The sequence below is a fragment of the Acanthopagrus latus genome, chromosome 10 (genome assembly GCF_904848185.1).
Source record: "Acanthopagrus latus isolate v.2019 chromosome 10, fAcaLat1.1, whole genome shotgun sequence".
NCBI lineage: Eukaryota > Metazoa > Chordata > Actinopteri > Spariformes > Sparidae > Acanthopagrus > Acanthopagrus latus.
The window spans coordinates 15,562,598-15,577,967 of NC_051048.1; the positions used below are offsets into that span (position 1 = coordinate 15,562,598).

A 15,370-nucleotide genomic window follows, 5' to 3' on the forward strand; every position below is an offset into this window, starting at 1 on the left:
ATTACACTCAAACAAAAGGTGTAAGAGCTGCTGAAACCCTTTAATAATACTTTCATCACTAACTGTGTCAATTGACACAACTGACAATTGTGTGAACTGTGGATGTTTAATGAGGTAATTCATTTGTTTATTATAGGTGCAGCTACAAAACAAAAATGTGAAAATGTGAATTAAAGAAGCAGCCTGTTAGGCAACTCTACTGGTCCTCCAAGCACCATTTTATTATCCAGTTTAGACTGCCTGGGACTTAGTTGCTCAAATAGTTAATATCTTTTTTCTTTGCCTTCTGCCGGCAAATTCAGATGCACAGGGTGCCCAAACATTTCCTAGCGAAGCGCCAAAACTGTAAGCTACTACTGGACCATGGGCCAAAGGCATGTGTCTATTGTGTTAAGATGCAAAATGGTACTGTGCAGAAAGCCCAGAGAGGGAAAGGCGAAAAGGAGAATTCTGATGATCTATTTTCTGAATTTGTTTGTTGTCTTTTGTGTTTAAGACAAAAGGAGTATGTGAAAAAAATGTTTTGCTTCTCACGTCTTTGAAAAAAATGTTCACTCGACTCTCAGGGCTTCTGTAGGATAACGAGTTCCCTGAACTGACTGAGTTCCTGTACCAAGTGTCACCCTGCCCACCATGCTCAGATTGCAAAAAGTCATTCATAATTAGGGATCCTGCATATTATAACAAATAAAGGCAAAGGAAACATTTTTAGATCAATCAATGGTCTGGTGGGATTATACATTAATGAATGATCGCTTCATTTATAGTATAAAACTAAAAAAAAAACAAAACTCTGTACTCTTAGTGTCATCCTAGGTAACATCATTTCATTGAAGAAGAAACACGGTACATCATTCGATGAAAGTCATCACTCAGAGTCACCATGTCAGTAATGATTAGGATATTTACAGCCCTTTGAGGTATAATTAGAATGAAACCTTGCTCCAGCATGACTCCACAAGACCTCCCTCTGACTTTGGCATTGTTTTGTTATCAATGGTTTGTTGATTTTGACTTTATATTCAATACATCTGTGTTTTCCACCTATTTCTATACATGTGACTGTAACCCTTCGCAGTGCTATGTCATTTTTGAGTCTTTTAGAAGGGAAGAAAGGTTTATCTGTTTACACGTTAAAGACAAATTACTCCTTGATTCGATACAAGCAAGTGTTTCTGTGTGAACTCACCTTTAGGTCATACTCCTGACGGGTGTCCAGGGTGTCACTGCGGAGGTCAGACTTGAGCTCTATGTCATCCTTAAAGGGCTGATTGGAAGGAGAGAAGGACACAGAGGGGAGAAACTAAACCGTCAAACAACAAAACAAAAAACAAAAAAGGAGGAGAGAAGGTGCCGTAACAAAACAGAAAGAGGGAAGGAGGCAACAGAGTATGACAGGAAAAGAGAAAATGGAATTAAAAGTGTTAAAAGGAGCAGTTACAGGGGAAAGCACATAGTTTGTTTTTAGGCATAAAGTTACAGTGTGGTGTAGGGAGAGGTTATTGAGTTAATCTGAGTTTTTTTTTTTCTATGACTACAGGCTGTGTAAACAGTGTCCGGCCCAAGCACACATATCCCGCTGCTGCTCACCGAGTACATGGCCTTGACCATGCGCGAAGCTGTGGACACGCTGCCGGAGTCCTCCTCTAAGCTGTGGGTCTCCTTGTTTATCGTCTCCACCTTGATGTCGGGCTTACCCAGGGTGACCCCGCGCCGACCTGGAAGCAAAACACGGCAAGGTTGAATGCAGCTGGACACGCGAATCTGTGTTTTCACGAGCTTGGAGGGGCAAGTTCAGAGGGGACCTCCATCCATACGGCGGAGAGGAAGCTGTATGTGTCTGGTCGACTGACAAGCATTTACACCATAATCGTCTAGAAAGTGTTACAACTTCTAGTGTACATGCAGACTGGGCCTTTGCACTGTATGCGTTAAGCATAAGAAGAGTATGACTCACTGCCTTTGCGCTGCCGGTAGAAGATAAGAACGAGGACCAGCAGAAAGATGAACAGGAGGATGGTAGAGCCCACCGTCCCACCAGCTATTATCCCCACTGGGACTTCCTCTGAAATGAGGGGGCGAGGGAGACAAACAGAGAGCCAGAGAGAGAGAGAGAGTTCAAATGTCTGTCACATCTCCAAAGTCTAGATTTTAATGTAACAAGGACATCTTATGGACCTCAATTATGCAAGAGTGACCCCATTTACAGTTATACTGAGACATCTGTTTGTCAAAATAGAATCCTTTGGCTATATATGGATTTCTAGATCCATCTGAAGTCTAATGTCAATAACAGCAGATAAACTGTATATTTTCTGTGTCCCAAAGCACAACGTGTCACCTCATTTTCTGATAAATGAGTGTGAATAATGACCGAGTTTGAGAAATATTCTCAGGCTTGGGAGTTTCTCCCCATTTATCTAAAGACTCCATATTGCAGAAAGTGAGACTGCCATGTTGCCATTGCCTTTTAAAAAAAAACAAAACAAAAAAAAACAGAACAGGTCATGATGCTAGAAATACTGTGAAAGTATCAAAACGCTAAATCCACAGATAAATGCAGGGAGCCTGTAATTAGAAATGAGCTTTCAGATCTTCTGTGAGGTTGTGATGTCCCAATAATATAGCCCTCAGCAGAACTGTGGATGCAAAAACAATAGCAGAGCTGATATGGAAACACTGGGGCTCAGGCCTATGAGAACTGACCAATCAGAGCAGACTTGGATCTTGTCAAGGGGGTCCTTAAAAAGACAGGCACTAAAATAGCTCAGACAGACAGTGAATAGAGGTGCTGCAGCAACGGACACTTTTGCATCCTTCTTTTTCTAAACAAGTATGTAGTGTCAATATCATTATACATTACTACAAAGTTCTCGCACTCCAAAAAAAGTCTTAGACAAACGTGTCATGTCATGAACCCGATTCTTCAGGGAATATTTTTACAGTTAATATTCTCCTAAAAAGACACTAGAAATAAACATCAATCAAAGACAAGGCAGTAAAGCACAGAGCTCTTTGTGGTTAAGATGCAAATATATCATTATCTGACAGGAAGTATCAGAAACTAAAAATGAAGTAGAAGTAGGGTTAAAAACCTAGAAAACAGCCACACAACTGTCCAATCAGAGTTGACAACAGACAATCAATCACATCACCTAAGATATCGGCACACCATTACACCCTTTCTTTGCATTTAGCAGACACACTATATACACAGATACTGAATTTTTCCTTTTCACCTTTCAAGAGCTTTTGACATAGAAATGTTGTGATACCTAATTTGGCGCATTTTCCAAACTAAAAGTCCATTTTGGTATCCTGATGATACCACTGCACTCTGTCCCTGTCAAATGAAACTCGAAATGACAAATGAATACAACGCACCGGTCTCCTCCAGCGAGATGATCATGGTGCCGGGGCCGAACGAGTTCCAGGCCGTGCAGTTGTAGGTGGACAGGAAATCCGACTCCATCACGTTGTTGATGGTGAGGGTGGAGAGGACGCCGCCGCCCTCGGCTGACGGTTTGCTCTGCTCCACCGTGTACCTCTCCAGCAGCGTCCCCTTCTCCTTCTCCCACACATTCTCCTTCCACGCCCACACCTGCAGCACACAGGAGGCCATATTCGATTACATCACCATTACTTAAAACGCTAATTGTGTGCTAAAAATATCATTCATTCAGAATATATCAGATAATAGTACAAGTTTATTTTGCGATTAAAATTCGAAAAATCTTATTTTAGTTTATTCTCCACATTGCTGAGTGTTAGACAGGTGGATTGACTCGACTCTCACATTTGTATTCTAATTGTGAAGCGACAGTCAGCAGCCGGTTAGCTTTGCTTAGCAGGAGTGAACAGCTAGCACGCCCCTGTCCAAAGCTAACAAAATCCTCCAAGCAGAAACTCTAAAGCTAACTAATGAACATGTAACTCCCTGTAAAATCACACATGTAATTAAAGATTTTATTTCATTTTACATTTACAGATTTTTAATTTTTTTTTACATTACATTGTTTTGTGCAGGTCAAATGAACACGGTATTACTTCTATATAGCCCTGTTAACTGTTTGCAGCCAGTTCCAGTCTTTGTGCAAAGCTATGCTAGCCTAAGCAGCTGCTAGCCTAGCTTCTTATTTGTGTGAGAGTAGTATCAATACTTTTAACCTCTTGGAAAGAAAGGGACTTTTTACTCTTACCACCTTACCCCTTTTCTCTGTTGTCATGATTTAAGGGATTGTAATGTCCCAAATCCAAAATACATATAATGGTAAGCAGCCTGAAAATGACTATATAGGTCCACTGTGCAAGCAGCATATGACGATCCCTATTTCCGTTTATTGTTAGGCAGCGACCTCTATTGGCCATAGGTATTATTACAGCAGCAATAGAGCAAGTCAGGTGAAATTGTTTACAGTATGAGTGACAAGTACGCATTGGGAAGAGGTCGGGGTAGACTAGTGGTTAAAAGAAAAACAGGCCTTCAAACCCAGGAGACCTCTACATTTGTCAAACGTGATGACAAAATTGTGTAGTGTAGTGAGCTTGACGTAGGAAAGGTTTCCTTAACCTAACCAAGTAGTAACCTAACCAAACTGTGATGAAACAGCGAGGGTCCAGTATGCCATGCTGAAGCAGCCATGCTGTTTTGGGAATGGTGATATATGTAGTTCTGAGAGTCACCGGCAACCAACCTATTCAGTCGGTAATGTATGAGGATGTGTTATAATAAGGAAGCCAAAAAAGCAATTCAGTCAAAGTTCTCCAGTGGCTTTAATGGAAACCTCTTATTCAGTCACATAAATGGCGTCCAAAAATGTATGTATATGTATGTGTGTAACTTAAGCACATGAGCGCTGGAGGAAGGCATGACAGAAATAGAGCAGATAAATTTACACACTTGCATGTAAACACACACGTTGCATGACTCGCTAAACCAGCAACAGTTTGTATGTTTTCTGCAGGCTGACGTGGAGGTGGGTGGGGGTGACCGAGCTGGCGAGAATCTTGCACATTCTCCAACTTTAAAGCCACTAAAAGCAACTGTATTATTCAGCATTGAAGTACTGTACTAAGGCGAGTTAATTATGCATAAGCCCACATGTTCCCATAATCTGCCCACTTATTCTAGAGGAGGATAATCTCCTGGCTGTGGCGTTTACTGGGACAACTGTTCCTCTCCAGTCCTTTATATTTTATAAATCTTTTTCTGTCCCATCCTCCGCCACTTGCATTAGGAGCGCGCACCGCGAGTCAGGACGGATCAGTCACAGAGGCCGGGGAGCAGAGGAACTACTACTACTGCGTCTCTGTGATACAGCCAAGTGGAGAGAGCATCCAGGCTGATTTCTGACGCAGGAGCTAAAAGCGGACCGGCTTAGTGTTAGTGTTGGTTTGTTTATGTGATGGGATGGAGGAAAATTCTGGGAGAGTTGAAGGGTGAGTCACCACTCAAAAAGAAAAGGGGACAGTGCCTGAAAGCATTTACCGTGCAGGAGTGGAGCCATTTAGGAAAAGAAGCGTACAGTAACAGTAAAATACAAATCCCTGTCAGACAAAAAAGCTACAAACTTGGGCTCTTTGTGGCCAAAGCTTTTACTTGTTTAACCTGGTCTAAATAATTCAACATTGGACTAAGATTTAGACATTTCCGTTGTGGCTTCGGTGCCAGAGATGCTTCATAGCGCTGTTTTTGTATTCAAATTTTCTTTCCGTTCGACTTACAATCTTATCCGGAGGAGGTGTGCTGGCGATGTAGCATTTCACCTCTCCTCGCTCCCCTCTCACTGCATACTGGACTGGGTCGCTGGAGATGATGGGAGGACCTGCAGTGGCCAAAAAACGAGAGGATACGTGAGTGTGTGTGAAAGAGAAAATGAAAGAAATAACACTTTAAATACCACAAACTGCAAAAAAGAAAAAAAAAAAAAAACATTAAAACCCGGTCCTTTTTCTTTCTCTTTTATAAAGACATTGACCTTACCAGGCCTGTTCAAGAGGATTGTATGATTTTAAAAATAAATGGGCACCACTTTCAACATAGAACTTTTTTTTTTTTTTTTTTTCAATTACTGACAGGCTGACCTTTTGGAAAGTACAAGTTATTCAGCTACAAGCAGCGGTACATAAAATTGTGTGGATGTTTTCTGACCGTTGACGGTGAGCGTGACCTCAGTCTCTCCTACTCCAATCCGTGGGACGATGGCCTTACATACGTACTGGCCGGCATCCGCTTGGCTCACCGACTTCAGATACAGCTGGTTGCTGTTACTCAGAACCTGTGGGGGAGTGAATAAAGAGGACACAAATATAAACAAGGCAAATCTGCTCAACAGCAGGAGGGGGATAAACAAAATAAAAGCCCACATGAACACAAGCAGAGGAGAGGCTAATGAACTATTGCACCTCGATCTGCGCACTTCATTATTTCAATATACCGGGTTGTAAATTTGCATGTCTGCTCTTATTTGAGCATATGCGTTCCACTACTCTGACCCTTACTGGCTAACCATGCAAACTTGCACATCCACTTTTAACCTATCACAAAGGTTTTGCAGTTGCCTAGCAACCACATCCATTGGCAAATTAGCTGTGTAAAAATTATGGCTAAATGTGTAACCACCTAGAGAGGGAGAAATACCTAAGCAAGACTTATTACGTAGATTATTACAGCCAGGGGTCAAAGCAAAAATATGAATGCTTACACTCCTACTAGCCATGTATTTAGCTACACACGGCAGATAAGATAATCCTTTACTGAGGTCCCAGAGGGGAGATTTGGGTTTTATAGCAGCACAAGGACAAAATTAGTACAGATAAATTGAAAAACTTAAAGAAAATAAATATTTAATGTGTATAAAATAAGGATGTAATTAATTCAGAACTGTGAAAGATCATTTAGACATAGTAGACAAGGAAGCAATGGCTAAGCTAACCAGACAAAAATAAAAGTAAATTGAACTCTATAGGAAAAGGTTTGACATTTTGTGAAATAAGCTTATTTGTTTTCTTGTCGTGACTTCAGTGAGAAGACTGACACTACTCTCCGAAAACCGGCAGACACAAAGCGTAAAGACTAGTCAGCTAGTCCGGGGTTCTGTTTAATGAGCAGCATCCACCTACTAGTGAAGCGAATCAACACACAAACCCCTGTGCAACAATGACACGTTATTTTCTACACTACAGTCTTTGGCTTGGAATGACCTAGTTAACGAAATATTGATGCTGGTGAACATAAATGCAGCGACATTTGGCAGATTTGATCAGTTCTGGGCCGAGTCAGGCTAGCTGTTTCGCCCTCGTTTCCAGTCTTTGCACTAACTGCCTGCTGTAGCTTCATTATTAGTCTATACACGAGAGTGGTATCAATCTTCTCATCTAATTCTCTGCAAAAGAGCAAAGAAGTGTCGTTTTTCCCAGTCTAATAAAGACTGAAAATCTTAAAATTGTAATAAAAACATTGGTACGAACAGATGCAAGAGAAGAGAAGAGAAGAGAAGAGAAGAGAAGAGAAGAGAAGAGAAGAGAAGAGAAGAGAAGAGAAGAGTGATATTACAAGTCAGACATCATGACAAGGAAGAAGAGAAGAAAGGCATTTAGGTGAATAGAAAAGCGGTGTGTGTTGGCATCTTACCATGTTCGAACCCTTTTTGAACCAGGTGAGTGTGAGTGGAGGGTTTCCCGCCCATTTGCAGTTGAGGGTGACGTCAGAGTCAACATCTACTGTTTTTGGCTGCGGCTCCACCAACAGAATCGGACCGACTGGAGACACAGAAACACGGAGAGATGTTCTTTGCTGTGCTCGAGTAATAATGCAGCGGGACAAAAACGGGAGAAGCTACTCGTAGGGAGAAGAAACACAACAACGGCGTGTTTCATGCCTCCGACTCCAGACTGTAGTGAGTAGTAAGTGGGCCACAAGTGACTGAACAAGGTGAGATGAGTGTCGTGTGACTCACAGTGCACGTCCACCAGGATGCTGACGTTGGTCTTTCCCACAGCGTTGAAAACCAGACAGGAGACAGGCTCGGTGAAGAAGGAGTGGTCGGCCTTGGTGGTGAACACACTCTCCCTGGCGCCCTGCAGCACCACGCCACCCTTCGCCCACCTAGGGTTAAAAACACACTAAGTTACAAACAATGAAAAATTCAAACACACCCTGGAACGATAGGCGCCAGAAATGGAAACCACAAATATTAAAATGTCTTGCTTTTCCTGAGATCTAGAAGGGTTTTCATGCATGCTTTTCATTTTGCTACATCCGCTTTATTTAGGAATGGACACTCCTGTCAGAAACACGGTTTGAAAATACGGACATTTTCAACACAAATCCTACGAAACCAAAAAGAAATGCAAACACTTCTGCCATACAATTTTGACCCAGTAACTGCTACTTTAAGAGGCCAAGTGAAAAGGACAATGCGCTTGTATGTGCGTACAGACCTGTAGCCCATGATAGGAGGGTTGGCGTGAGCCTGGCATGTGAAGGTGACTCTGTCCCCCTCCAGGACAGAGCGAGGCTCAATGGACAAGGTCACTGTCGGTGGATCTGTGAGATACAGGGAGAGGGGGGGGGTCACATAACGACGGCCTTACTACATCCAATACAGGCAGCAATCTGGAGGACAGTCGGATGCAAATGGCTTCCATGCATTACTTAACAATAGCAATAACACTGCAGGCAGATGCTCGATGTTGAGAGATACAACGCTTTTTATAGCTCATAACTTTTAGTAATAATTCTTTTATTCATAGTGCAATAAAGTGAAATGGTTATCCTTTTGAAATTTTTATTGTAATGTGATAAATTTCGTGTTTTTCTTGCTGTTTTTGTGTGATGAAAAACACTCCTCAAGAAAAAATCAGCTGTCGCTTTGATGGCACTGAAATGCTTACGGTGCACGTTGAGGGTGACAGTTGTGCTTTTGCCGGTGGGAACAGCCAGGTTGGTGGCCACACAGCTGTAGTTCCTCCCAGTGTCGCTGTCAACGGGCGCAATTGGCAGGTAGCTCCGTGTGGTCACCCTCTTCCTGTCTGGAAGCACCTCCTGATGATGGACGGCGGAGAGAGGATGGATTCATGAAAGATTTACAGCACAGATGAAATACCGAAACTGTAAAAAAACACATATTGAAGGTCTGCCTCGGCGAATGCGGTCTCTGTTTTAGACTCACAGTGATGCTGGCGGCCCCCTCCACAGGCAGACCGTCTTTAAGCCACTCGATCATAGAAGGTGGTTTAGCCCCTCGAGACACGCAGCTCAAGTTGTAGGACTCCCCCGCGTTCAGCAACACCTCCGGACCCCCATCGATCACTGGGTCATCAGGGGGGACTGGAGCGAGAGAGGAGACCGTCAAAGACACGCAACATCTAACACACTTTCTATCCACATTGCCCACTGGCACACAAACGTACTGAGGACGGTGAGTTTGGCCCTTCTGGATCTCAGGGCGGCATCAGGGGCCTGGCACTCGTACAGGGAGTCATCAGACAGATCAGCTGACAGGATCTCCAGGTTGTACTGGCCCAACTCCTGCACACGCAGCACGCGGTACCTGGGCCAGGCTGGGGCGTACAGACACAGACGTAGAACATTTAGAGTTAAATAATCAACCATAAGCAAGCCTTTATGATGAATTTTGTTTCTGATTCAGGTGGATTTTCCTATCTAGTTAAAGTTACATTACACAGTACAGACTATATGATAGAGTGTCATTTACACTGGGGACGATTTTGATTGGCCACTTTTGTCTCATTAAAAGCATAATAAGTTTAAAAAAAAATGTTAACTAACAAATGAGATTAAAATAATTTTGTCATAATCGGTTCGTCTGTCATCAGACTACTAAGATCACAAATGTTAAAGAACCATTTCAAAAAACACAATTTTCCATCTGAACTCCTCCCACTTGAGCGACGGCCTTGATCTGACAACAATGTAGTTGTTACACGGATGGCAACAAAAATTATCTTGGGTTTTGCTCCCCCCTGCTTTTTTCTGCGCGAGCATATTTCGTCACATGTCACACGTCACTGAGTTCCTTAAATGCTAATCAGGATATTTCTTGTGATTCAATTTGAAATAACGCAATGCCTCGCAGGTACTTCCAGCTGATGTTGATGATAAAAAATTTTTTTAAAAAAATCTGTGTCATATGAAGCAAAAATCTTACTCCCCCCCCGACCCCCCCCACCCAACCCCATCAGGCTCATTGACACCAGGGAGATGCACGGCCACATGATGCGACAGACACGCACAAGCACAAACGCATGACCAAACAAACATTCACACACTTTTGCACGATAAACACACACACACAATTACACACAGGCAACACGGCCTCTTCCCCTTCCCCCATCCGCCACACAGCCCAGCTGTGTCACTGCTGTACATTCTCGCCATTAGGTGGCATCCATGCTCTCTCTCACCAGCAGGGGAAAAAAGATGAATGCATTATGACAGCAACGTTTTAGAGGACTCAAACTGACTCCAGTCCATGGTGCAGAATTCATGTTTGCTGCCCAGACGTAGATTGCATGTGAAATTCTCTGTGCCGTTTCCATGCACTGGGCTTTGCCGCTTGCCTAACCTTGTGTGTCCTTGTTTCCGCATGTGTGTGCGAGTGTGTGCGAGTGTGTGTGTGCCTGGCATATACGTGCCTTTGCATGTGAAATGTCGAGAGCGAGAAAGCGTATGAAAAGGCCCAGAGAACGAGGCGGGGGAGGAGAGGGACAGAGCCTCATACACAAACACACACACACACACACACACACACACACACACACACACACACACACACACACACACCGAGTGTATGTGTGCATGAAGCGGCCAGTGTTCATTCACATGTTTTTTATTTAAAAGCTTTGGCTCCAAGCGCCGGGCCATGACAGTAACAATATGATTAAAATAAAGGAGGGATAGACAGAAAGAAATAACGGAGAAGGGAAAGGCGAGAACAGAGAGAAAGAAGGGACAGACTGAGAGAGAGAGGAGAGCACGAGCTGAGTGTGTGTGTCAGGCAAGGTGACGGTAAGGAGAGAGACAAGGTAGAGAAGTTAAATGAAGAATGGGAGAGAGGGCCCAGCACAGCAGAGGCGGCTAAAAGAAAGAGAAAGAGAGGGAGAGAAAGGAACGAGGGAGCTCGAATGAGGAGGTCGCAAAGGAATAGAATGACAGACAGAGGATAGGAGAGGAGAGGAGAGGAGAGGAGAGGAGAGGATAAGAGAGGAGAGGAGAGGAGAACATTCATAACATAGCAAGAATACATGAAAAAAAAACAAAGGGAAAATTGTGAGCGATAACCAAAGGAAAGAGAAAAACAGAATATTAAATGACTAAGTCGGGGGAAAACAACAGTCGCTTCCCCAAAAACAAGCCAACAGCATGTCACAAATGATGCAGTCTCCCTCTGGACCAATCAGTTAAAAATATGCCCACTTGTTTTGACCAGTAATTGCACAGCCCCCTTCGGGCTAATCAGTGCAATTCTGCAAATGCTGCAGCACAGCGATGAGATGCATCGTTCCCCCAAGTTTTGTCAAAGTCAGACAGGCTGTGTCTTAAATTGTGTTGTTGACAGACCGACGAGCGGGAGAGTTGATAAATCAAACAGGGAATTTCATCACTGAGGGCAACGCGAAAGACTTGGAGTGAACAGTAAAGGGCACAGAGCTGAATCGGAGCAAGGGGGCCAGATATTCATCGATGAATCAGCCTTTTAAATAAATATCCAAAATCAGACCAGTCTGTGTCACCCACTGCTGATCTGACAGGGGTGATGATGTGATGCTCCTCCGCCGAGTTGAAGGGTGTCAGTAAAATGTGCCCGAGGGAGCTTAGAATTCCCCCATCGAACGCACGGATGAGATGCGCCGAAGGTGGCCGGGGCAAAAAAAAAAAACAAAAAAAAAACCTAAATAAGTGCACACGTCCCAGCGTGGTGTGATGGGATAGCTCTGCTGTGGCTGTATTTAGCATGACAGTGCTCTCTTACAGCTCTTGGCCAAAAATGCTCTGCTGGCTCAATCTCGCTGTAACTCAAACATTCAGCAGCGAAAAACATTTTGTCAGCATAGATTAGCCACCACAGTTACAGGCACGCAATGTCTCACTGGGCAAACATGTAACAATTGAAATGTGGCGAGAGAGCGCTGAAGCAGCACCGTTGGCTCAATGCAATTTTGCCAAAAAAAACGATTTGATGGCGAGGTATGTTTTTGTCATGGGCCTAGCATGACCTTGATGTTGGGACGAGAGGGAGAAAACGATAACTGCAAAGGTGACTGATCACCTTACACAGGTTGATTACAGTTAGCTTCCATTTTGACAATTCTGTAGTCTAAACAACAAAACTGTAGTTTAGTCAGAGGAGCTCGGACACCCCGTCATCGTCACCACCACACTTGCGTAGACGTCCACTGCAATGGACGTCATGCATCGACGGATGTATGCTCAGAAAACCACACTTATTTTTCTGAATTAAAGATGTTACAAATAGTTGTATCCAGATTTTGATAGTATCTTTTTATGTGCGTCTTTTTTTCAGTGACGGTAAATACTGCCATCGCAAGTGGACGTTGCGCACCATAGGGTAAATTCTTGCTTTATTTAAATAGAATGAGCCTATTTTTAGAGAAAATCTGAAGACTATGATAATAGTTGTTCACTGTTTAATACAACTATTCAAGCGTAAATCATATCATTTTAAATAAAATATCAAAATAAGGTGTAATCTTAAGCTGAACATACCCTTCAGCGCATAACGCCTGTATTTTGGGTCACAGAAAAACCATGTAGAAGACAGATATTTGGATGAAAGTATTTCCAACAGATTATTTAGTAGAAAAAATATTTAGTTTGGTTTTCTAAGAATAAGGAGATTAAACTGTCATTCCAGAGGCACTTTGATTTCATGATGTCATATCCTAAAAATAACAATTATATAGAGGTTGTGGACAAGACTCTAGGTGTCTGCCAACTGGTGTTTGGGAAATTTTACCCCAGTCAAAGATGGCTACCAAATATCTCTGTACATGCATAAAAGAGCTAAACTGGATGTTAATTATTCGACAGTACTTTTCCATAGACTTGGTTTGGTTTCATCGATCTTTTACTTTTGGACAACTCAAATCTTGCTCTGCTCTCTTGTTACTAGTCCTCATGTTCACTAAATTACAGCACACGTGACTCAGGTTGGTGGAAAGTCCTGTGCAGTCGGTCTATTGTAGCTGGTAGTTTAGTGGTTATTGTGATAATAAACAAAGATCTGAAGCTAGCCCTTAGAGTACAGCCTCATAGAACTGCCAGAACGGCGGTAGTCGGGTTTCATGCAAACCGAGATTGTCCATAATCTATCCCCTGATAACTACAGAAATACTTTGGGATACCCCTGGTCGGAAATGACTCATCTAAGCTGTATCTGTGGTATTGTTGGCATGCACGCTGCATCTGCAGTGCTTGTGCATTTTGTGTTTTTTGTTGGGGGCTGGCGTAAATTCCATGGTCTCCTTCAAAGTGGAAATATCACATTTTTATGCAAACTTCCTAAATTTTAGGCGTGGCCCCGAAAGAGTTGAATTTTGAGCTGGGTTCCAGAGCAAAGCCCAGATCTGACCCTCTGCACTGCAAATGTTGCAGCTGCAACGCTGTAAGCACGAAACAGCCTTCAGACAATAAACACATCTTCCCTCTGCCCTCTGAAAATGTGGTTTAACAACTTAAAGGGGTAAATGGTCAGCCAGCTTTGCAACTGTGGCATGAGGAGCACCAGACAGAGCTGTGGACGTTCGCAAAATTGCAGCTTCTCTAGATTTAAACGTGCAGCATGACATTTTGCCTATCAGCATCTCCGATCCAAAAGTATCATAATCAGCTCTGAAAACCCCGTCTTAGTCACATGCTGAGCAGAGTGAAGGAAGCCTGGGGAGGCTGTATGATGTCTCACCCCGGAGGTCCTCTCCGATGCCCAGAGCCAGGCCATCTTTGGTCCACTGAACAATGCCTGAGTAGTTGAAGACAACACAGGACAGGATCACCCTCTGGCCCCGCACCACCGACTGGTCTGCCGGCTCCTGAGAGAACCTCGCTGTCCACACTGGAGAGACAGAACAGAGAATAGGGATTGGAAGAAAAAGAGGGAAAAAGTTAGGGACTTTCTCACATTCTCACTGCGCACATACTAAGGGAAAGCAACTGTGAAATTCCCCCAACCACAGATCGCATATTATTGTATCCGTGGTTTATGGTTAATTGATTGATAACTGCATTCTCCCCCCCCCCGGCAGAAATGGAATGCCACGATTGCCATCTTTGATCACACGTTGGCTCGCGGCCATTGACTTGAGCGGCGAGGAGTTAAGAGCGGCTCGGAAAGATGGAGGTGTCGAAGACGGGGAAATCAGAACGGAGTTAGGGAAGAAGAAAGCGAAAGAAAGAGGTGGTGGTTAACGCTGACTCAGGGGAGACGACGAGGGAGATCAAACAGGCAACTTCAGCCATAGGGTCTCTCTCTCACACCCCTTCTCTTCTCGCTCCCGACTTTTATTTCTTCAAAAACTCTCTGGCCCTCCCTCCCGTCTCTCCCTCTGTTTCTCCCTTCTTCATTCCTCCCTATGAGTCATCTCCCAGGCTTCCACTCCCCAAACCAAAACTACAGTGGCTGTCATTGTCTACTAGACTCTCTCCCTCCAGTCTGAAGTCCACTGCCACAGCAGATTGACCAGCGTCGAGCTGGCCCACCGGCCGACTGTCTGATATGGGGGAATAACAAGAATTTAGAAAAAAAAAACCCTCTGCTATTGTCCCACGCTGTATGATGACAAGTTGTAATTAGCTGTCCCTTGAAGACATGACACCCGTACAATAGAGGAGAGGCAATCGCCGCGCCGGATTTGCATCTCACTTGAAATTTTCATTCTTTCCATCCTGTCTCCCGCTTTCATTTTTCCTTCCCCTCTCCCACTTATTTCCAAGAATCCCCCGTGCAGTAGATCATTCATCCAGTGCTGCATTGTGCACCCCCTACATCCTCCTCTCGCTCCACCTCAGCCATTACCTCTCTCCATCTATTCTCTCTCTATAATGTTGTATGTCCTTTACCCAAATTGCTTTGCTTCACTCTCTGCTTCTCCCTCTATATGTATGTATCCCCATTCGCCTCCTTCACTTTGTACATCTATAATGCTGTCTATGAATGTCCTTTTGCCTGCACTGATTTTCCTCCGCCTCTCCCTCTCTCCAGCATGTACGCGCCTCCTTCTTTCTATATACATATATAATGCTGTATATGTCCTTTTTCCCATAATGCTTTCTATTTCTGTGTTCCTCCTCCTCGCTGGTTGGAAGGGGGTTAGAGGCGGACTGTCACAA

At 43.7% G+C, this 15,370-nt stretch overlaps 1 protein-coding gene across 2 annotated transcripts in view; it reads right to left on the minus strand.

Annotated features, from left to right (window-relative positions):
- kirrel1a (kirre like nephrin family adhesion molecule 1a) overlaps positions 1 to 15,370 on the minus strand; it is a 34,467-nt gene that overhangs the window by 4,650 nt on the left and 14,447 nt on the right. Inside the window, exons 2-14 of one of the 2 annotated variants that reach the window (XM_037113237.1) lie at positions 13,947 to 14,096; positions 9,415 to 9,564; positions 9,174 to 9,331; positions 8,896 to 9,046; positions 8,443 to 8,548; positions 7,959 to 8,107; positions 7,634 to 7,761; positions 6,152 to 6,278; positions 5,725 to 5,825; positions 3,385 to 3,601; positions 1,958 to 2,065; positions 1,591 to 1,718; positions 1,190 to 1,267 (exon numbers count right to left, since the gene is read on the minus strand). In XM_037113237.1, coding sequence (XP_036969132.1) covers positions 1,190 to 1,267; positions 1,591 to 1,718; positions 1,958 to 2,065; positions 3,385 to 3,601; positions 5,725 to 5,825; positions 6,152 to 6,278; positions 7,634 to 7,761; positions 7,959 to 8,107; positions 8,443 to 8,548; positions 8,896 to 9,046; positions 9,174 to 9,331; positions 9,415 to 9,564; positions 13,947 to 14,096 — 1,751 coding nt within the window. Of the gene's footprint in view, positions 1 to 1,189; positions 1,304 to 1,590; positions 1,719 to 1,957; positions 2,066 to 3,384; positions 3,602 to 5,724; positions 5,826 to 6,151; positions 6,279 to 7,633; positions 7,762 to 7,958; positions 8,108 to 8,442; positions 8,549 to 8,895; positions 9,047 to 9,173; positions 9,332 to 9,414; positions 9,565 to 13,946; positions 14,097 to 15,370 lie in introns of both variants that reach the window. The other variant, XM_037113236.1, reaches the window with a different exon arrangement.